Genomic DNA, 21,771 nt, shown 5'->3' on the forward strand with positions numbered 1-21,771 from the left:
CAGCCACAGCTTCTCTGGGCAACTTGAGCCAGTGTCTCACCACTCTCACAATGGCCAAGGCAGAAGGCCAGCTGCATGCTGGGTAGACTCTGTAACTTTTGAGACATTTGTGTTTATATTTCCCGCTACAAAAGGAAGGAACCTTGGAATTATTTTTATAAAATGAACCCTATTTTACAAATTTTTTTCCTTTTCAGAGAGAACATTTTTAGTAACTCTTTTTATAGCAAACAACTGTTTGTTCCACTAGCCGCCTACAAATAGAACAATATTAATAATAAACAGCAAGGTTATTTCTTGTCTTCGCTGTCTGTTTGGGATCAGCATGCCCACACACAGCCAACCCTCACCCAGCCTCTGCCAACCGAACAGCAGACTGGGATGCGGGGTGTCTTCCGAGGGTCTCAGTGGCAGCTGGGGCCTACAGCCCTATCAATTTACAGCGGCCCGAGCTCTGGAGTAATAGAAATAATCCGACCTGGTCAGAGGGGAGGGGAATGGCGGGCATATGACAGACGCTATTTGGCTTCGATTTCGGGGAGAGGTGCCATTTTTCTAATTTAACGCTAGAGGAATCAAGCAGTGCTGAGCGATGAACAGTGACACACAGCAGCTACCTATCGCCTCCCACAGCGCGGCTGCAACAGTACCGTGCTGGCCCCTTCGCGGGAGCGCTATGCCAGAGAACTCACTCCCCTCCTGCCTGCGGCTGAGGGGGAACGAAGGCGAGAAGTCCACGATGCCGCGGCACACCCTGCCAGGCAGCCCAGGGCCCGGCCGCTACCGCCGCGCTTGAGACACCCGCGCCCGGCACCCTACAGCGGTGACGCGGGGTAAAAGCGCGGGCTAGGCCGCCATCTTAGCTGTGGGCATCCCTAAGCGCAAGTGGGGGACGCCATGTCTATTGAGGGCGGTTGTTCAGAATAGCGCGGCCGCGGAACAGAGACGCGTCCCCTGCTGCTGAGCCTGCCCTGTGCTGCCACGGGCACCCGCCCGGGAGTACGCCCGGGGGCGGAGCGCTCTAGGTGGACTCCGAGCTGCCGCTCTCGGCAGGTGCGGGTGAGGCTGGGCGAGCGTGGGGGCACCAAGAGCAGTGGGCGGGCGGCGGGTCATACCCGCCCCGAGCTGAGGCGCCGCCGCAATGGGTGGCAGTGCTGGATCGCGGGTGGGGGTAGAGGCAGTGCGGAGTGGGTGCTCCGCTGGCCATCCCAGAGGGAAGAGTGTGGGTGCCGGTTGAAATAAAACTTTGAAAGGCCTCGCTGCGGGATCCTCGGTGAATAATCGAAACGTTTCTGCCCGTCCACCCCGTCCCGTCCCGTCCTGTGTGTAACGTCCAAACAGCACGGGCTGGGTCTGGATCTGGATCTATGTGTCTGTCCCCCCTGCCATCATGGCGTGTGGTCCGAAAGCTGGTGCCACTCTGGGTGCAGCGGGAGTGCGGAGAACCGGCAGTCAGTTGTGCGGGATACCCGTGGGCTTCTGTCTAGGAGTGGGCATGTAGGATGAGGGAAAGGCTGCTGGATTATGTTCTCACGGCGTCCAAAAACAGCTGGCCCTGAGAAAGTGCTTTCCTGTGGAGTTTCCTCTGAGGTGCCCTAGGTTTTGGTGTGAGGTGAGGCTTCTGTTTTGCCTTTTTGTGGAGGCAAAATCGCGATTGCTGTCACCGAAGGTAAGCAGCAACACTTGTTTGATTTTTCTCATGAGAAGCCATAAGCAATAACAACAGACTTCACTGCCAGGTTTGAATGCCTTGTTTTTCTCTGTGAAGTACAAAGTTGTACAAGAGGTCAGAGGTTTGAAATCCAGGCTGTAGAGCTGGTTAAGCTGTTAACTCAGGTCAGGTCAGTTGCTTTTCTTCATCACTGGTTATATTGCCATATACAGAGAAGGGGGCTACCCATCTAACATGAAGAGCAGTTAGCAGGAGCAAGGGTGACTCAAATACTTGTTTCTCTGTAACTTGTAATACCATCAGACAGGATTCATGCTAAAGATGGTGGAATAATTTAGGCTGGAAGGGGCCTTCAGAGGCAGCCGTGACCAGCCCCCTGCCCAAAGCTGGGCTGACCTCAGAGTTGCATCAAGTTACTTGGGATCACCTCTAGTCCAGGCTAACTGGGAGCTCCTTTGTGTGAGTACTCAGCTTCCTGAAAGGTGAAATGCTTGTAGTTGACTGTATCTATTAACCAACCTGCCTCCTTTTCAAGGCCTCTTTCCACATAGAAGGGAGGGTATACTAATGATTCTTCTTTCCAAAACAGGTTAATTACGTTTAACCTGTGTACACAACTGAAAGCCTTCTGAGGAATTCAGCAGGATGAAGCCTGTCATTGTGGTTCATGGTGGAGCTGGCCGGATCTTTAAAGAACGAGAACAGGGAAGTCGTGATGGTGTTGTCAGAGCTGCACTGCGAGGTTATGGTATCCTGAAACAGGGAGGCAGTGCCTTAGACGCAGTTGAGGAGGCAGTACGATCAATGGAAGATGATCCTCATTTTAATGCAGGTAATTTTTCAACAATTAATTGGGTTTAGAATCATTATGTATTTCATGTGTTTTATCCTGATGCTTTTGAACATGCTGGCATGCATTTTCTTGGAATTATGCATATTGTGGTGGAGTAAATACTGGGTCACAAAATAGTTGATTTTTCTGTATAATAAAGTAGCATGGTTTGTCTGTAGTTTTTTGTGAGTACACGTAGGCAGGGGAGTTACTCTTTTCTCATTTTTCAGTGGTTTATACCTGCCATTTTGTTTTTGTGGTGCACTAATACTGTTCTGTAAATCATCCATTACTGTGCTGTGTATTCAGTTTGTGTGGACTCCTTAATGGAGTATATGTTTAGTTAATGTTCATGTTTAAGGCACTTGAATATAGCGTGCAGCACTGCTTAAGCCTTGATGCTTGACCTTTGCCTATTGCCAGAGGAGTACTGTACTTTGGGGATTTTAGGTGGTTTTTTCTTAATTAATGCTTCCAATTAGTGATTTTGTAAAAAATATTACAGAAGTAATGCAGTAATGGTATATGAGTCATGAATTTAGATGGTAAGGGTTCATAATTGCATTTCCTAATGATTAATATTAATGTCAGTTGTTGAATATTTTTCTTCCTGTGACCTCAAATTTATTATTTTGATGAATTTTGGTGAAAATATTTCTGTACTGTCACCAAGGTATGTCAGGAATGAACATGGGAGGAAAGACCTGTCAGTGTTGGGTGTTTTGGATAACAGAGCTATTAGTTACAGGCAAGCTTAGTTTGCAGAGATTCTGTTGTTTCTTCTTACCTTGTAAATGAGAGCCAGGGAGAGCTTTACTTTACACAAAGCTTTCAGTGTTTTTTTTTTTACTGACTTGAGTTGAACATCTTGATTTTATAGGATTCAGGCTGAAATAATGAAGCAGCCTTAGAAGTGTGTTGTGTACTGTTGACTTAACTGGACTTTGAGCCTTAAGCCCTTTTTCAGGTTTGACTATGCTAATCTAAATGACAAGTGGACTGGTAATCACAGATGCATCTAATTGTGTTAACACTCATCAGATACAGCTGCTCTCAGTAGTGGCCAAAAATGAGCTGAAAGCTATGTGAAGAGGGCCCTGATTGGAGTGGCTACTTAAAACTCACTGTGTGATATTTATCTTTGTAAAAGATAAATCAGTTTTACTGTAATATTTGCTAGGAAAACATAGACATTGCTAAGACAACGATAAATACTGGTGAGAATGGGCATAACAATCAAGTTGTGTCCTTTTTGAATGATAGGGTTTAGCCATGCTGTGTAGATGCATCTTGAAGTAGGCTTGGTAGCGGGGCTTAGAAGCTATACTGTTCTCTGAAACTACAATTGTAGTGACTTGTGCAGCATAATGAAGTTCTGTTTGTGATGAGGAAGTGGCCTTGTTATATTTCCTTCATGTGAACTCTGACCAGCAGTAGTGACTATCTTAATGTGAATACTCCAGGTAAAAGAACTGTCATTATAGTGATCTTTGCACACTCTTTCCTCCTTAGCCTTTGCAGACTTCCCCCACCCAGTGCTGCTGTCAGTGGATACCGTCGCCTCAGAGGCATGTATTCCCTACCCATGGTGCTGGAAGGCAGGTGAAAAGGCAGTTTATAGCCACAAAAGGAAGGATTCATCCTCCCTCAGATAACCTGAAGCTAAGTGTTTAGCCTTGCAGTGGTGTACAGACTTTCACAGTGGCCAGTGGAATGAGAAAGGGTGGCTATACAGCTCTCTAAGACAAGTGGGATGAATTGTTCTTCGAGGGCACCTGTCTCTCTTCACTGACTGTAAAAGGAGGCTGTCTGCAACTGTTTTCTGCTCAGGAAATTTTAGGGAATCCTAAAACACCATGAGAGGTGTCCAGTAGTCATAGGATACTATTAATGCAGTGGTAAAAGGGGCAGGTAGAGCTTACTCCAGAATCATGGTTCTGGTCACTGATATTTGACAAGGGGGTGCCGTATTTCTAATGCAGATTTTCTGATAATGAGCTTGAGAACATACTTTGTCAAAGAAAACTAAGAGTATGTCAGCTTTTAAAGAAACAAAGAAGACTTATTCCTTACACCATCATAAAGAATAGAATGTTAGCACAGGTGGCACAAGGCTCCTGCAAGCTCTTTACAGATTAGTGTAGTCTAGAAACTAACAGGTTCTGAATGATGCAGGTTTGAGCTTTGGTATAGTTTACGGAGTCAGAGAGGAGCAAAAAAAAAATAGCTTTTGGGTGACTGTCTGTGTGTGGCAGGGGGAGTTTTGGAGATTACAGAGTTTTGTTGCCTCCTGTAGGAGCGGATTCAATTTCATCAATCTGATAGATGGACCACTTGGTGGATAAAGAACTGACTGGATGCCTGCACACAAAGAGTTGTGGTCAATGGCTCAGTGTCACGCTGGAGACCAGTAACGAGTGGTGTCCATCAGGGATCAATGTTGGGACCGGCCTTGTTCAACATCTTTGTCACTGACATGGACAGTGGGATTGAGTGCACCCTCAGCAAGTTTGCCGATGACACCAAGCTGTGTGGTTCAGTTGATACGCTGGAGGGAAGGAATGCCATCCAGAGGGACCTTGACACGCTTGTGAGGTGGGCTGATGCCAACCTCATGAAGTTTAACCATGACAAGTGCAAGGTCCTACACCTGGGTCGGAGCAATCCCAGGCACAGCTACAGGCTGGGCAGAGAAGAGATTCAGAGCAGCCCTGCAGAGAAGGACTTGGGGGTGCTGGTTGATGAGAAAATGAACATGAGCCGGCTTCAGTGTGCGCTTGCAGCCCAGAAAGCCAACCGTATCCTGGGCTGCATCAAAAGGAGCGTGACCAGCAGGTCGAAGGAGGTGATCCTGCCCCTCTACTCTGCTCTTGTGAGACCTCACTTGGAGTATTGTGTACAGTTCTGGTGTCCTCAACAGAAGAAGGGCATGGAACTGTTGGAACAAGTCCAGAGAAGGGCCACAAGGATGATCAGGGGACTGGAGCACCTCCTGTATGGAGATAGGCTGGGGCTGTTCAGGCTGGAGGAGAGAAGGCTGCATGGAGACCTCATAGCAGCCTTCCAGTATCTGAAGGGGGCCTATAAGGATGCTGGGGAGGGACTCTTCATTAGGGACTGTAGTGATAGGACAACGGGTAACAGATTAAAACTTAAACAGGGGAAGTTTAGATAGGATATAAGGAAGAAGTTCTTTACTGTGAGGGTAGTGAGGCACTGGAATGGGTTGCCTAAGGAAACTGTGAATGCTCCATCCCTGGTGGTGTTCAAGGTCATGTTGGAGAGACCTTTGGGTGACATGGTTTAGTGTGAAGTGTCCCTGCCCATGACAGGGGTGTTGGAACTGGATGATCTTAAGGTCCTTTCCAACCCTAACTATTCTATGATTCATACCTTCAGGTCTGGTACATTGGTACTGAAGTCTTGTCAACAATTATTAACAGTGTTTTCTGACCTTTTGGTTTAACAGAATGTTTGTTGAGTGATGGTTTAACAGAAATAAAATGTGTTTTAGCTCTGTACAATGTTCAAGTCTTTCTACCCTGTGGTAACAATATGGCAGTATTAAAAAAAAACCTAAAACCAAACCTATTTGTATTATCTCATTTTGTGTATCATTAATTTTCAATTAGGTTAGTGGTAACACTGATAATTACAGAGGAAAATAACTACCCAACACTTTATTACTTTTCTTTTTTCAGTTCCTTCATCTACTGTTTTTATGTGGTAATGAAGAACTTGCTATTTCAAGCTTCCGTTACAGTAGAAAGTGGACACTTTTATTCTGCTCCATCAATTTTGGTAGTTTTTTGGAATGTTATGTGATGTTAATCTGTTGATAGATTTCCACACTATACTATTTTGTTGGGTTATGTTACATCCTCCTTTGGAAGAACTATAAAGTTAAAATAATTTTATGTGCATTTGAAGTGATCTGGGGTATAAAGAATTCTGTTCATGGTTGTTTGTTGTTTTAAATTTCCTACCTAGTATATAATTTTATATAGGATTGGAAGTGTGTTTTCATCCTATAAAAATAAAACTCAGTTTTAAAGTAGATGTTGTACCCTGTGAGACTTCTGTTAATGTTTGGATTTTGTGGCTATACTCAGCAGTATTTCTGCTGGTTTGTTTGCATTCAGAAGATAATTTCAATAAGTCAGACAACAAACTGGGAAACATTGTTTCATGAGATCTAGTAATAGAGTCACCTGATGGTTAGCTATTAATGACTTCTCTTTTTCCCTTTCTCCCTGTTCTTTTTTTTTTTCGTTGTTGGTTTATTTTTGTTTGTTTGTTTTGTTTTTTTTTCTTTTTGTCTTTAGGCTGTGGATCTGTTCTAAATGAAGAAGGTGAAGTAGAAATGGATGCCATAATCATGGATGGAAAAAATTTAGACTCTGGAGCAGTAGCTGCAGTTAAATGCATAGCAAACCCAATAAAACTTGCTCGACTTGTCATGGAAAAGGTATGTTGAATGTGTACTTGAGTGTGAAGCATTTTTGTCCTTAGAAACTTCTGTGTATTGATACATTTCAATGATGACTTTTGTTTAGTGGTTTAAAGCAGGAAAGAAGGGGAAAAAGGATTGTAGTGTTTGGAAACTATGGTCATGACCACAAAGAACTTTTATTTTAAAGGTTTCTGAGAGTTATTTATTAAAAATAGCATTCTGAGGACAGTTCTGTCATGCAATTGAGAGCTCAGAGAAAAATTGACCTATACATGTTGGTCTCCTGTAGCTCCACAACTGGTATAAATTTGAAAGGAAATAATAAAATCCAACTGTACAGGAGCAAGTAGAATTATGCAGGCATAAACCTATGAAATTTTGTGGTAAGGTGTGTTACACTTTGCCTAGACACCAAAGAATCTGTGTAGATGGCAAAGTTTAAATGTTGATGTTGGCCGGAATTCCTTGATACATCTTGAGGTGAGCTGCTGCTACTTCTGCATCAGGTATTGTATATGGGAATATCGAATGATGTGACTCTTCTGTTCATCTTCGACAGGGATTGTGGGGCACCAACCCTGGCTATTTCACAGTACATTTCAAAGTGTACTTTGTTTTACCGTGTATAATTGAATGTATTTTAAACTCTGTGACCCATGGGTCATAAGACTGTAGTATTTTTACTGGAGTCCTAAGCTTGTCAGAGTGCTTATTTCCCAGTGGTTTAGAGATGCCTCTCTGTTTTGAAGAATTTTGAAATGTGCAGCTCCCCAAACCAACCAACCGAACTGAAAATACCTTCCCTGTCTACTTGCAACTTTCTCTTATTTCTTACTACCATAGAACAATATGGGCTCCATCTGGTGGTCAGAGTAGTTATTCTAGGTTGTTATACAGTTATGCTGTGTGCTGTAATGTTTTCAATGGGTTCAAACTTGTCCAAATTCACAGGGTAGAAGGAAGGAGGGCACCAGAATAATTTCCATTCATGATTTACTATGCTGTTTAACACGGCAGCCTCTAGTTAACATAATAAAAGCCTTCCATCTGTAATTCAGCAAATCCTTGAGACAGCAGTTAAATTCCTATTCAGTTATTCCTCTTTGTAGTGAACAAAAGTAGAATGATACCAAAATGTTGGGTTTTTTTTTTAATGGGGCGTGCAGTCCCCCTCAGCTCAAACACTTCATAGATGGGCATCTTGTGAATATTAGAGCACTGTTTCATTGCTGTAGGTGAACTGTATCTATGTTTTCTCCTACTATATCATCCACCGCTTTCCATTAGACAAAGGAGAATTTAGCCTAGAACATGCGACTTCCTCAAGGCAAAGGTGCAAATTTTTGCTGTGCTTTGTGCAATGCCAGGATTGTTAAGTAAAGAACACTGATGGTCTGGATTTCAGGGAAGTTGCAGAAATGTGGGGATTTTTCTCTTCCCCATTTCCCATTAACATGAACTAAATTTGACAACCCAAAACCTGACCATAAAAGCTTCTTCCTCTGAATGCAAGTATTTCTTATTTGTGCTGGTCGGGAAGGTAGATATGTTATCAGAATCTGCATATGGGAGGGAAGCCTTTGAAAAAGTTTTAAGAAACAATTTCCATTTTTACAGTAAAACTTGGTTTTGTTTTCTTTAGACTAATTTGAAGGATGATACAGTCTTAATTGCTGAAAGCAGGTGATGGGGAGGGCATAGTCTTATAATAAAGTATAAGTTCAGTGTATTTCTTAAAACAAACAAAACCCAACCAAACAAAACCCCACAAACCAACAAACACCAACCACCAGAAAAAAATACTTCTGGTGGTTTAGTGGCAGAGGAGGGCAGTATTGCACGAAGAAGTTGGCTTTCAAGTCTAAGAACATCAGCTTTCTTAGAAGTAGGTAGTTGTCTGGTAACGTGACTTGGTGTGTAAGCCCATTGTCCACTCTTTCACACATATATAAAACTTATTTCTTGTAACCTGTATTCTTGTTCTCTAAAGCAGTGCTCTTCTGAATTATGGACTTACTTTGATAATAAAAAGGTACTTGAATTTTCAGAAACGTTTGATGTCAGTGCCACAATGTTAGGAATGTTTCTGAAGTGTAGTCACATTTCCCATGCCTGTAACTATTGGAAAGGATTAGTGCAGAGGCTGTAATAGGCTTAAGTACAGATCAGTGTCTGTGATTTGGGAAGAAGTTTGTCTGGAATCCTTTAAAACAATGCAGTGCTATTGGTTGGTCATGGTCGTGATTGCTTGTCATGGCTTTAGAAATCAATAAAGTTGATGGTCCGCAACATCTTGAAAGTCTAAGGCTTTGAGACTGTTAAATGTTCTGTGTAATGCAGCATGACACAGAAATACCCAACATGTGGAGTCCTCGCTTCAGGCTGAGAGCTGCATATTTGCCACTTGTATGCCTTGGAAGGCTCTGCAGGCCTGCTGCCTTGAGCATCACGTGGTTCTGCTTTTTGCATCTCAGCTAGTACCTGTGTGCTGTGCTGTTACATGGACATACAATTTTGCTTAAAGTCAGGTGCTGTGCTCTGGAATAACTCCATAATGTTCAGTCAGACCATCACTCCTCCAAACCCTTCTTAGGCTCTAGTGTGCAATTAGTAGCTGTGTAGTGGTTCAGGAAGTTGATGCTTATTTTCCGAAAAGGATTTATTAAAAACAACAAACAGATTTTAGAGGTCCTACTAAAGTATAAGGATTAATGAAACAAATTTATCTGGCAAGTTTCTCTAAAATAGCAATTAACCAACGTATAGGGACTTTGAAGCATGGATTGGACTAGTTATTGACTTAAAATCTGTCCTAAGTGCTTTGGTAAATGAAGGAGTCAAAACAGATCTTCTGACAATGTTCTTAAAAGAGAGAAAACATTTTTTGATCAAACCCATTGGAACAGTTATGTTTGGTTTGGTTTTGTTTTTTTAAAAAATTGAAAATCTGGGTCTATAAGAGTAGTAGGTAGTTGAAGGAAATATTTAAAATAATGGTTCAGCGAATACTATCAGCAAGTTTGCCGATGACACTAAGCTGGGAGGGGTGGCTGACACACCAGAAGGCTGTGCTGCCATTCAGCGAGACCTGGACAGGCTGGAGAGTTGGGCGGGGAATAACTTGATGAAATATAACAAGGGAAAGTGTAGAGTCCTGCATCTGGGCAGGAACAACCCCAGGTTCCAGTATAGGTTGGGGAACGACCTGTTAGAGAGCAGTGTAGGGGAGAGGGACCTGGGGGTCCTGGTGGACGACAGGGTGACCATGAGCCAACACTGTGCCCCTGTGGCCAAGAAGGCCAATGGCATCCTGGGTTGTATTAGAAGGGGGGTGGTTAGTAGGTCGAGAGAGGTCCTCCTTCCCCTCTACTCAGCCCTGGTGAGACCTCATCTGGAATATTGTGTCCAGTTCTGGGCCCCTCAGTTTAAGAAGGACAGGGACCTGCTGGAGAGAGTCCAGCGCAGGGCAACTAAGATGATTAAGGGAGTGGAGCATCTCCCTTATGAGGAAAGACTGAGGGAGCTGGGTCTCTATAGTTTGGAGAATAGGAGACTGAGGGGTGACCTTATTAGTGTATATAAATATATAAAGGGGGAGTGTCACAAGGATGGAGCCAGGCTCTTCTCAGTGGCAAACAATGATAGGACAAGGAGCAATGGGTACAAACTGGAACACAAGAGGTTCCACTTAAACTTGAGAAGAAACTTCTTCTCAGTGAGGGTGACGGAACACTGGAACAGGCTGCCCAGGGAGGTTGTGGAGTCTCCTTCTCTGGAGACATTCAAAACCCGCCTGGACACGTTCCTGTGTAACCTTATTTAGGTGTTCCTGCTCCGGCAGGGGGATTGGACTAGATGATCTTTTGAGGTCCCTTCCAATCTCTAACATACTGTGATACTGTGATACTGTGATGTGAAGAAACACTTTAGTGTATGATAGTTAAATTTTTTGGTTAATTTATGAGGTGTAATACCTTCAAGAAGAACTGGCATTTACTTACCGTTCTTTCCTTCTGGGTAAAATCCTTCTAGATCTAAGTTAACTGGACAAAACATTTAAGTAATGATTTGGTGGTTGACTGGAAGCAGTACAAAAGTTGCATGCAAATCATCAAAAGAGCAAATTTACCAATTTCTCCCATTATAATAAGCATTAAAAAGGTAAATGTAGTTCTTTTCTAGTAGTGATTAAAGTTTGTGTTTTGAAGAGCTGATTTTTTTTGCAGCTAGTGGAAGAGGTTATTGGCACAGAACGCTAGAAAGTTTAAAAATAAAACAAGATTTTGAATTGTGTGAATAATTCTAAAAATAATAATTATACAAAACTGCTCAGTACAAGGCAAAACAAGAATTGTCACTGAATCTCTTGTCTGCCTTCTGTAGACGAAGCACATGCTGCTGACTGACCGTGGTGCACACCTGTTTGCTCAGGCCATGGGTATTCCTGAGACTCCAGGAGAAAAACTCATAACCAAGAGATCCTGGGAGAGATGGAAGAACAACCTTGAGCCAGATTCCAACCCTGAAGATTTTCAGAAGTAGGGGTTTTGTAAAATATTTCTTCTTTTTAAATTCAGGTAATTTAATTTGTCCTATCAGTTAAAAACAAACAAAAAAACCAAACCAAGACAGAAAACAACAAAACCGCAAAGCTTGAAGGTCTGTATTCAGAGAATACTTCAGTTTCAAGTGTTACGTGGTTTGATACAGTCTTTACAGTATGCTGTCAGTGAAAATAATTATAAAATCAAGCTTCCAATGAATTTGCTCAAGTGCAAGTGACTGGAACAGACTTAAACAAACTGCTGATGTTTAAGGTGGTGTCAGTCACTTTGGCATAGCCCAGGTTTTGTGGCAGTAATGGAGAACAAACTCAGAACTTACTATTGCTGTTAAAATCAGCAGTTACAGGAGTGCATAGAACAGCTTTAACAAGCAGCAGGCATCACTATGTATACTTCTTTTCCATGGTGGAACTGTGAGTTTAAAAAATCCCTAGTCCACATTCTAAAACAAGTCCATGGGAAAAAAAGTCCATGGGAAAAAAAAAATAGTAAAGCTGATCTTGGTTAAGTAGATGAACAAATTTGTCTTTAAACTGGATTGGTTAGTTAAGTGACATGAGGGTCTGACCAGTAACTTCTTATCAGTGCTGATTGTGCCTGTTGGTTGTGGATAGGAATGAAAAAAATGACCAAGAAGTTCAGTGTAGTGGTGGGTGTAGAAAGAGATGCTACTGGATTGTATTGCATAACAACAAAACAAAAGTCGCTTGAAAAACAAGCAAGTCTCATATGAAGTAGGGGGGAAGGTAAGGTTGATGAGAAAGGAAGGAAACCACTTTTTTCTATGCCTGTGAGGTAGGCATAAATGCTACATTGTTTGAGCTTTCATTTGTACATTAATGTTTGCGGCATAGGATAACGCTGTATTACATTACATAAGTGCTGTATTACATGATCATTTGTTCTGTGAAATAGTAGTAATGAGAGAAGCAGAGCTGAAGAATTTGTAGAGCAAAAGGAGGAAGTTTCTTCTGTGGGCACATTAATTGAAGTCCAAGAAAAGAGGCTATAAACTACAACTGTAAGTTACTTCCCATAAACTGGTCGAAGGAAAAACAAATTCACAAGGCAAGTGTAAATATGGTCTGTAAACAAAGTGAAGTTGTTCCTTGACTGTAGGTCTCAGTTGCAATTATTCTTGCATCAGTTTTCTTTTGATCGATGGTCTGTCCAAGGACTGTGTGGTATTAGAATTAATTGTGAAGAAGTTTGAGGATGGCATAGCCCCTACTGCCACTTAGTCTCCTGAATATATAAGTTAGAATGGCATGGTATCTGAGTCTACATTCAGTCTTTATAACTGCTTAATTTTAATTTTATTTTCTTATAACAGTGTTAGGTGTCTTCAGTTTCAGGATTGTCGTGTTCTGGAATATATGCTATAGAAGCCTTGTGTATTTCTGAAGAGGTCAGGACTTTTTCTACTTAGCCACACTGCTTTTTCTGACAACCATTGCCCAAAACATCAGCACAAACTCACAAAGTTAAAACCAGGTCTTTTTTATGCAGGCCCATTTGTTCCTGTATCACATGTGGAATGTTCTTTTCCCCTGCTATGTCCACAGTGATTATGCAGAAACTTGCATGAGGCAAACAGACAGAAGGTGAAGTAGTATTAGTCAGAAGCAACATAATACCAGCTCATACTGGGAATTTGAAGGTTAGTGTATACTTTATATGCAGTCCTCTGGTCTTAACGATGTTGGAAACCTGGGGGGCTCACAGGTTTCCAAGCAAAGCTTGGTGTCTCCAGAAGAGAGTCCTTTCTCTTCTGCTGGTTAGAAGCCTCCATTCATTCATGCTAAAAGCTTATGATTCCATGGCATGTACAACATGACATCTTGTACACCATTTGCTGACAATAATGTGTGGTCCATTATATCTTCAGTTTCTCACTTTAAAGATTCTTACCATACCTTTTGTCACGAATTGCCAAAGATTGCCTGAGAACCCCACAGAAGAGGAATTGAGCGCAGCCATAAAATAGTAGATGGGCTGCTAGCCCGTCTGGGAGTCACACTGCAAGAGTAACTCAAGCCACTATTAATTAACAAGGACCCTGACAGTAATCACTGTCCTGTTGATGCAGGGCGAAGAGACAAAGTAGCAGATGCCATTAGTTGAATGGGGATAGAATAAGTGCATCTAACTTCATTGATACTGCCTAGTTGATGATTTAGATGAAAGGGAGTGAACAAATCCAGCTGCTCTATTCTGTATCACAGTATATGCAGTACATAAGAATAATTCTTGATTGAACAAAATAATTACTACTAATAGCATCCTCTGGTATACTACAGATACTAGTTGAGGTTTTTACTATTGTCCCAGCCATAGAGAGTTGATTATAATACAGTATTTCTCAGAGTTTTGCCTGCCTTGGTAAAGTTTCTAAGTGGACTAGCTATGCAACAGTTTTTGATATCGTTTTTTGTCTTTGTTCTGAAGATGAACAGAGAAAATATGTGACACTGAAGCAATAAAAAAAGTTTAAAGGGACAGTAAGAAATAATCTAGCTGCCTATTTACTCCCCTGCAGATAAGGTGTGCTGGACACAATTCACTGTTATTCATTGCCAGTTGAGTTCTTGTGCCAGAACAGATACGTGCTGCATATGTGATCTGTGTACTTTCAGTATTCTCACAGTTGCTTAAAGTAAATTCGTATCTAGTAAAATGTGTACATCTGGATGTATCTTTCTTAATTTCTGAGGAAGATCTAACTTTAGTTGGTTGAAGGGTGCCACATGAGTGTGCAAGGGAGTACTGAATTTACTAATACTCTTTTCAGCAAATCACTTGTAACAGATGGATGGGTGGGAAGCCCATCTGCACCATCATACCAGTTTGAGATGAGGTCTGTCTCCACATAAATGTCAGAGCAGTCTGTAAGGCCTGTGATTCATCAGTCAATTTTGAATTGCTGTGAATGAAGTGTAGGGACTGACAGTATGGTATTTTACATAAGCTGGAGGGAACAGGAAGTTGATTCTCTGAGAAACTGACTGTGGGTTTCATGGTACACAGAAACTTTATCAGCTTAGGTTTTGGGAGACTAGAGAGAGACCCTCACCAGTGCCCAAGGAACTCACAAAGGTATTCCTGTTCCAGTCAGCTGTTGAGAAGTTCCTTAAAGGATTGTTAGAAATTCTTCTCCTGTGTGGAGGGGTTTAGATTTTTTTGGTACACCTCTCCTAGCCAGATACTGTTTTATGTTCCTACACAAATTACCAAGATTGGAATGCGTGGACACTCAAACCGCTGCTTCTCAGTAATGTCTTGCTTCTCAATGTAGCAGCTGTTACAGTAAGTTACAATAGCCTCTTTTTTTTTTCTCTGAGTATGAATGCACATGTATATTTTAAGCAGGCTGTTGTATGTGACTTCTCTGTGCTGAAGAAATAAAGCAGTAGTTGAGACTTCTATTTTCTTCAGGCATGAAGATTTTTATGCTGATGTGTGGTTTCAACAGATTCCGCTGGCCAAGCGATTTAAACCTCAAGATTGCATAGCTACAGAGGACAAAGAAGAAAATATGTATTAACGATGCATTGTGAACAATGCTATTTGAAAGGCACATAAACAACTTTTGGTGTGGCATTCAAACATTTGGGGAATAAGGAAGAGGAAAAAGGAGGAACAGGAAGGAAATGATTCAGTGCATGCATAATATTACTGTCCTTTTCTGTGTTCATTCATTTACGTGCACTGTCATTAATAATTCCGGTTAACCTCCTGTTGAGACACTGGAGACAATTCCTGCGTCTTTGAGTTGCTGTTTAGGGGAAAGTTGTGCGTCAGGTGTGTCACAGCCAAAAAAAATACTCCAGAACTATGCTGGCTAGCAATATTTCTACCCTGCGTGCTTTTGTTTTGTGGGTTTCTTTCTCTCCCACCTGAAGTTTCCATACTAAGAAGGTAAACAAGTTATAGAGGATGATAAAAAAGAATTAAGTATTTTCTATTCTATTGAATATAAAGCTATGAGAATTGTCACATATTGCTTGTTATTTTTGTAATTAGAAGCACAGTAAAAAATAGCTTTATGATGAGTAGTAATTTTTTACAGTAATATTTTTTTTTTAAAGCTACCTGGAAAATAAATGCAACATGCTTTGGCAGGTATGCTTTAATTCTACCTAATTTTGTGAACTGTTTTTTCTTGGCAGAGACCTTGGAACAGTCGGTGCTGTTGCTATAGACAGTGAAGGCAATGTAGCTTGTGCAACATCTACTGGAGGACTCTCTAATAAAATGGTTGGCCGTGTTGGTGACACAGCATGCATAGGTATGGGGTGTGGATCTTGCCTCATTTTTTGGATGTATCTCATTTAAAGAAAAAAAGATATACATTCTGCTTCTCATTAGTGAAATGAAACATAAATATGTATATATGAAATGAAGGTCAAGTCTCTTAACACAACATGGAGATTGCAATTAAGGATTTGGGAGTAGAGGAGTACTGTCATTATTATCATCATGTAACACTTTTCTGTCTGGAAAATGGGGATCAGAATTTCTTTTTTATGTCCTTTCCTGAATGCTAACTGCATTTTTCTTCTGTTCAGTCTGATAAAGCTCTTGTTTTGTACATCCATGCTTATAGCTAAGCCAAAAAATGTAGCCTGTTCCATACTAAGATGCTGTTTTCCTGATACTTAAGTTAATAGGTATAATTGTAATTACTGTTTGTTCTTTCAGTGAGCCAGAATTGTAAAATGACTGGCAACTTTGAGTAAATTCCTGTTCTTAGACAGCCCTGATAAGACTACCTCAGAAACTAATAGTTGCAGTGTGGAGTAAAGGAAATACTTTTAAGAGATCTCTTATCCAAGTATAAAGAGACACTTGAAATCCTTTCCCCAGACTTCTTCCTGTCATGGGACAGACTTGTCATTTGATTGCTTCAGCGTTATAGCATACAGTTGGGATTTGGAAAATAATTAGTGAAACATATTCCAAACTTATGTAGCACTGCTGTTGGCAGTACAGGATTATTATAAAACTAACTTTTTCTCGCACCCTAGTTTGCTAATATTTTGGTGTCCTTTGCGTTTTGACTATACTATTCAAGTTCATATCTGACTGTAGCCTTCTGACTGCAAATACCCTTATGTAGATCATGTTCAAGGCTCCTATAGCATGGGACATAGGTCTGTGAAGGAGAAGTGGAACTGGGCACTGCTAAGTTTATTGCTTGCAACTTTTGCTCTTCCTAGTGACATTTGCAGGATTGGATACAGAAAAGCTAGCTGTCCTTTCAAAAGGACAGACTGATTGTGGCAGGGTTTTACCATGTGTAAATCCGGGTACGTTGAAAGGGTCTGATCTGATCAAGAAAGTGCAGAAGGGAAGAAACTTTCACAGCTGTTCTGTGCACCTCCCCCAGTACCTTGTTTATAATGCTGTGGTATGTTCCTCCCCAGCTCCTGGGAAATATTTTTCTTAAAAGATGTGCTAGAAACATGGGTGTTGAGCAAGCGGAAGCTTGGTGAAGAACAGGGTGTGGAATGTGCCAGCAAAACAAGGATGGGAAGGAAAGAAAATGAAGGAGGGGGGGAGCAGGAGTTCAGCAGAAGAAACACTGCTTGTGGTGAGGACTTACGAGATTCTTCAGGGGTGCTTTGTGATGCTTCACTGGATCCCAGGCTCTTCAAATCTCTTACCTGCTTTTATTCTTGTGGATGAGTTACCCTCAAACTTCGGTCAAATCACCAGTGTCCTCATGAGATCTTCTTTCTTATCTTCTCAGTTAGTGATACAGTATGTCCTGGTACTCTGCATCCTATCGCCGTCTTGCTGATCCTCAATATACTGTCTCTTGCCTTTCTAGTAAATATTTTTGCCTATCCCTATGAAGTGTTGGCCTGCTTCTGCTTCCTGTACCGTAAGCAGATTGCTAGTCGTCTGCCTCTCTCAACTTGGCAACTGGCTTCATCCAGCTGTTGATTTCTTTCATATATTTGACTTTTGAAATTGAGGCAGGAATGAGAAAGAAGTTTGTTACTGACACTTTGCTCTTAGAAGTGCACAAAAGTGATGGACCTTAAGGAAGAAATGCTTGGTACCTATTTTAAACAATTCAGAGTTTGTAAATTGTATTACAGAATATTGACTTTTTTGTTTTTTCCCCTCTGAAAAGGAAGTGGAGGTTATGCTGATAATCATTCTGGTGCCACTTCAACCACAGGACATGGAGAGAGCATTATGAAAGTGGTCTTAGCCCGACTGATCCTCTATCACATGGAGCAAGGTATATTCCAAACTTCCTGTAGGCTGAATTTATAAGGATAGGAAACATTGCCTAATGACAGATTTCAGTTTATGTACTATCATCCTAGAAGAGTTGCTCCCAGGGGTATGTGGATGGGTCATCTCTCTTTAAAAACAAAAACACAAGTACTAAAAGATTAATAAATTTAAAACAGTCTTAAATGGACAGAAATATCTGTGCTGCTTGTTGTTTAATTATGCTTTAGATCAATGTACTCTGAAAGACATCATCTGCTTTGTTTCACTGAAGTTCTCTTAGTATTTTTTCCCAATTTTAAACTAAAATTTTGTGAACAATGAAACTGAAAAGAAATAAAAGCAAGATATATTTAAGGAAGCAGTAGGGGAGAACTAGAGATGGATAATCAGAGCTGAAATAAGAAAGCATCAGATATCACCTTTCTCATAAACTGTAAAGGTCTTTATTTTAACAGCTCTGATTATAGCAACAGAAATTCTTTGAAGATGTTTTAACTATGATTTAAATTTTCATTTTGTTTTGGAAAATACACTAAACTAACTGGGTGGGTATGTGGTAAACAGCTGACACAGTATGTCTTATGTGACTGTAATATAATCTGACTGTGGGATGACCCTTTGGAGCTTTACCTTCATGAGTTAGTCTGTCATCTAAACCCTTGATTATATTACAGCCTGTAAACATAGCCAGACAACATACTTGTGTTGCATGCAGTTGAAGAACCATTAATATAGATATCACCCTTATTTTTAGAAAGCAATAGCTTTTGGACAGTAGAGTATAACTTGCTTTGAGATCAACCAAACTGGAAATAGTTGGAAAACTTTCAATTTACATTTTCATTTGAGAAGCAGTGAGTAGGGAGACGAAGTAACAACTGAGAATATTTTTGTTATGCTTTATAGAGCTGTTTGCATATAATGGGTACATTTCTCTGTAAAGCTCTTGGCTAATGTGATAGTTTCAGCATAAAATACAACCTACAGATTATTTCCCAAAGCTCTAACACATTATGATCTCACCTTACTCTCGATATTATGCCCCTAGCTATTCAATTTGTGAATGGCCTTCTAAGCTCTATTTAGTCTAAACTGTGTAAATCAGTTTCTTCTCTGGCTTGAAGTTAACTGCATTGCAAAACCTATGCATTGATAGCAGTTATCTGGCTTGTGATAGATCAGTATGAAAGGTAAATAAGGCTCAAATTAAAAAGTGCGGGTTTCTTTTTTTAAAGAGAGAAAAAGAAGAAAGAAAACGAACCCACACGTGTGCATGTTTAATGGGTTTGCACTTGTTCACCCTGCCTGTGCTTGCTCTACCTTCATACATCCTGCCCAGAAGTATTAACTAATCTGCCAGAAAAATACGTCAGCAGTACTTTTTTTTTATTCCCCCCTCTCCATTTCCATGAAGGTGCTGAAAACAAACCCACAAATTATTATAACTTTCTGAGTCCTTGAAGAGTCAACTGAAGCTGTGTATTTAAGAACAGCTATAGAGTTCCTTCATAATTCTTTTCAGCTATTCAGTAATTCACATAGTAAATATCTTCTTTTGGACCAATGCTGCAAAATTGACTTTTGTATTGCAGGAGTGAATTGCTTTTCCCGGTCTTAACAGCTGTTGGGATCTCTGTCTTATGGTGGCAGCTGTTGTCTTGATGAAAAAATCAAACAGTGAAATACTGACCCTTTGAAGTCAGTGCCACTGACTTGAATAGTCACAGTGTCACCCGTAATGTTAGAGAAAGGAGCTTTATCCTGTCAGTCACCAGTGCTGTGAATAATTCTGACTCTGCTGGTTTTGTTTGGTTTTAACTCAAAATTTTCAGGGAAGGCATGAAGGTCAGTTTTTGTTCTGCAGCCTAAGCTGCATAACATTACTTGTGGTATGTAGCATAGAACAATTAGGCTGAGCCAACTGTACTCCTGAATATATACTCAAACTTGTAGTTTTCTGCAGCTGTTACAGGCCAGGGTGAATGATATATACATTAACTTTATTTAGAAAATATTCCTGCTAATATGCATTAAGTGTAATGAAAAGATAAAGTTGCTTTGCTGGTCCTTTCTCTGATGTCTAGTACATTGAGCCCTCATCTTGCCTGATGCTTTCAGAGGTTTCAGGAAGGAGTGACGCTGATGCCTGCTTTTGAAAAATTATGACAATGTGAAGTACGTGCTTTGAACTCCATTGCAGCCAGTGGACTTGGTACAGAGATGATGACGGGAATTTTTGATTGTTTTAATGTAGAGTTTGGGTTTTTTTAAAGCTGTAAATGCTTTAAACCTAGCTTGTGACAAACTTTAATGGAAAGGTTGCAAATTGACATGTTTACCTTCAAGTGATGGTATCAGAAATGTGTCTTGAACTGGAGTTGATGAGTTAGTCTATGTCAAACACTGAAACTGAATTACAATCTGAAGCTATTTAAATCCTGGTTTTGTATCAGTACCATACCATCGCAGCTATTAGCAACTGTCCAGATCCCTCCTATAGACAGTTTCTTTGCTACACTGAAAATTTCTTGCCACTTTAGTTAAGGAGGAATTGCTGGCTTCATGGGGAGGGGTGAAACTTCAAGGGAATTTTAGAATAGATACCACGAAGTTATCTTGTTCGTTTCAGGAATGTCACCAGAGATGGCTGCTGACACTGCATTAGACTACATGAAGATGCGAGTTGGAGGCTTGGGGGGTGTCATTGTTGTTAACAGTTCAGGAGAGTGGGCAGCAAGGTTCTCCACCAAGCAGATGTCCTGGGCTACTGTTAAGGATGACCAGCTGCATTATGGCATTTATGCTGGGGAGAGGCATACAAAATCTGTTGATGAAGCACTTGCATCTGAAAGTGGGGGACTCTGAGAATGAAGAAACATCAACTGAGGAAGAATGAAGACCTGCTTTTTTTGCTGGAGGAGAATGACAGTTGATTTCGTCTTTCTGAAAGATCTGTAATCTTTTGATTGGTTCACAGGCATCACCACATTTACAGTCAAAATGAAACCCGGACGTAGCTCTTTAGTGGTCATGGATAGTGGATATATAATGTTTATTAATACTTTTAGGAAGTCCAGAGATTCTCCTTTCCTAGATGAGGAAGAGTGGTCAGTAGGTTTCTTGGTTAGCATACCTTAATCCTACATTGAAGGGAACCTGAGTTTCAGTATTAGAGGAACTCCTTTCCATGCCCATTCTCAAGAGACTGCTTCCAGGATGATTTGAGATGAATACCTGTTCATTAAAAACTGAATTTTGAAAATGACATCACTTTCCAGAGCCTTTTGAGCGGTCATCCCATGGTAACAAAGTGCTAACTGTCAGTGAAACACCACCAGACAGCAGCCAAGACTACAGAATACATCATTATCACAGGCTGGAGGCAACTGTCAAGGGAAATAATAAGTAAAGAAAATAACTTATTTCCAGAGATGGGAAGTGTAATGCTTTCTAAGGAGTCCTGCTTTTATTCCATTCATTGGCATCAGATCTACTTTTAAAAACACAGACCACAACAAAGCAGGCTGCAGTATGTTGAAGTATATGTGGCTAGGTTACAGAAAATATATTACTGATTTAATATCTGTGGTAGTAATAAAGAAGGTAATGATTTCAATAAATATAAATAAACCAGCTATCTTTACTACTCAAATACAAAGGTGATATTCACCTTTTGAGTCTAAATTTGAGACAGGTGATGATTAACTGGAAAAATAATTATCTAAAATCAAGGAATAAAAGTAAGCTGGACTAAAATAAAACTGCCTCTTACCAGATTTCTTGTGTGAAATCTGAAACGTTTTTTGGAGATACTTTCTTTTTAAAGAAGAACTGACATTCTACATTACTTCTAATACAGTTTCTTCACTAAGATTTTGTATTTTTAAAGAAAAAAAAAATCTGTTTTCTGACATAACTATATACTTGTTAAGACTGTGAAATAATTCTACAGATTTTAGCTGGTGACTAGGTTTCCTCTGCAAACAGATTTGTATAA

General features: G+C 40.7%; 1 protein-coding gene across 1 annotated transcript; it reads left to right on the forward strand.

Annotated features, from left to right (window-relative positions):
* Positions 1 to 1,472: 1,472 nt before the first annotated feature.
* Positions 1,473 to 21,548, forward strand: ASRGL1 (asparaginase and isoaspartyl peptidase 1). The gene is made up of 7 exons (XM_061358556.1): positions 1,473 to 1,739; positions 2,262 to 2,504; positions 6,830 to 6,972; positions 11,341 to 11,495; positions 15,692 to 15,810; positions 17,665 to 17,775; positions 20,404 to 21,548. The coding sequence occupies exons 2-7, from the start codon at positions 2,318 to 2,320 to the stop codon at positions 20,637 to 20,639; spliced, it is 951 nt and encodes a 316-aa protein (XP_061214540.1). The 5' UTR covers positions 1,473 to 1,739; positions 2,262 to 2,317; the 3' UTR covers positions 20,640 to 21,548.
* The last annotated feature ends 223 nt before the right edge of the window (positions 21,549 to 21,771 follow it).

Source organism: Neopsephotus bourkii, unplaced genomic scaffold (genome assembly GCF_033783945.1).
Source record: "Neopsephotus bourkii isolate Nb327-2 ecotype Australia unplaced genomic scaffold, CSIRO-AGI_Nbou_v1 NB_947, whole genome shotgun sequence".
NCBI classification, from domain to species: Eukaryota; Metazoa; Chordata; class Aves; order Psittaciformes; family Psittacidae; genus Neopsephotus; species Neopsephotus bourkii.

Excerpts from the sequence above, each read along its gene's own strand:
- ASRGL1 (XM_061358556.1), top strand. The coding sequence starts at position 2,318 with ATGAAGCCTGTCATTGTGGTTCATGGTGGAGCTGGCCGGATCTTTAAA. Across the intron at positions 6,973-11,340 it reads CTCGACTTGTCATGGAAAAG|ACGAAGCACATGCTGCTGAC; the intron begins GTATGTTGAATG and ends TGCCTTCTGTAG. Across the intron at positions 17,776-20,403 it reads CCTCTATCACATGGAGCAAG|GAATGTCACCAGAGATGGCT; the intron begins GTATATTCCAAA and ends TGTTCGTTTCAG.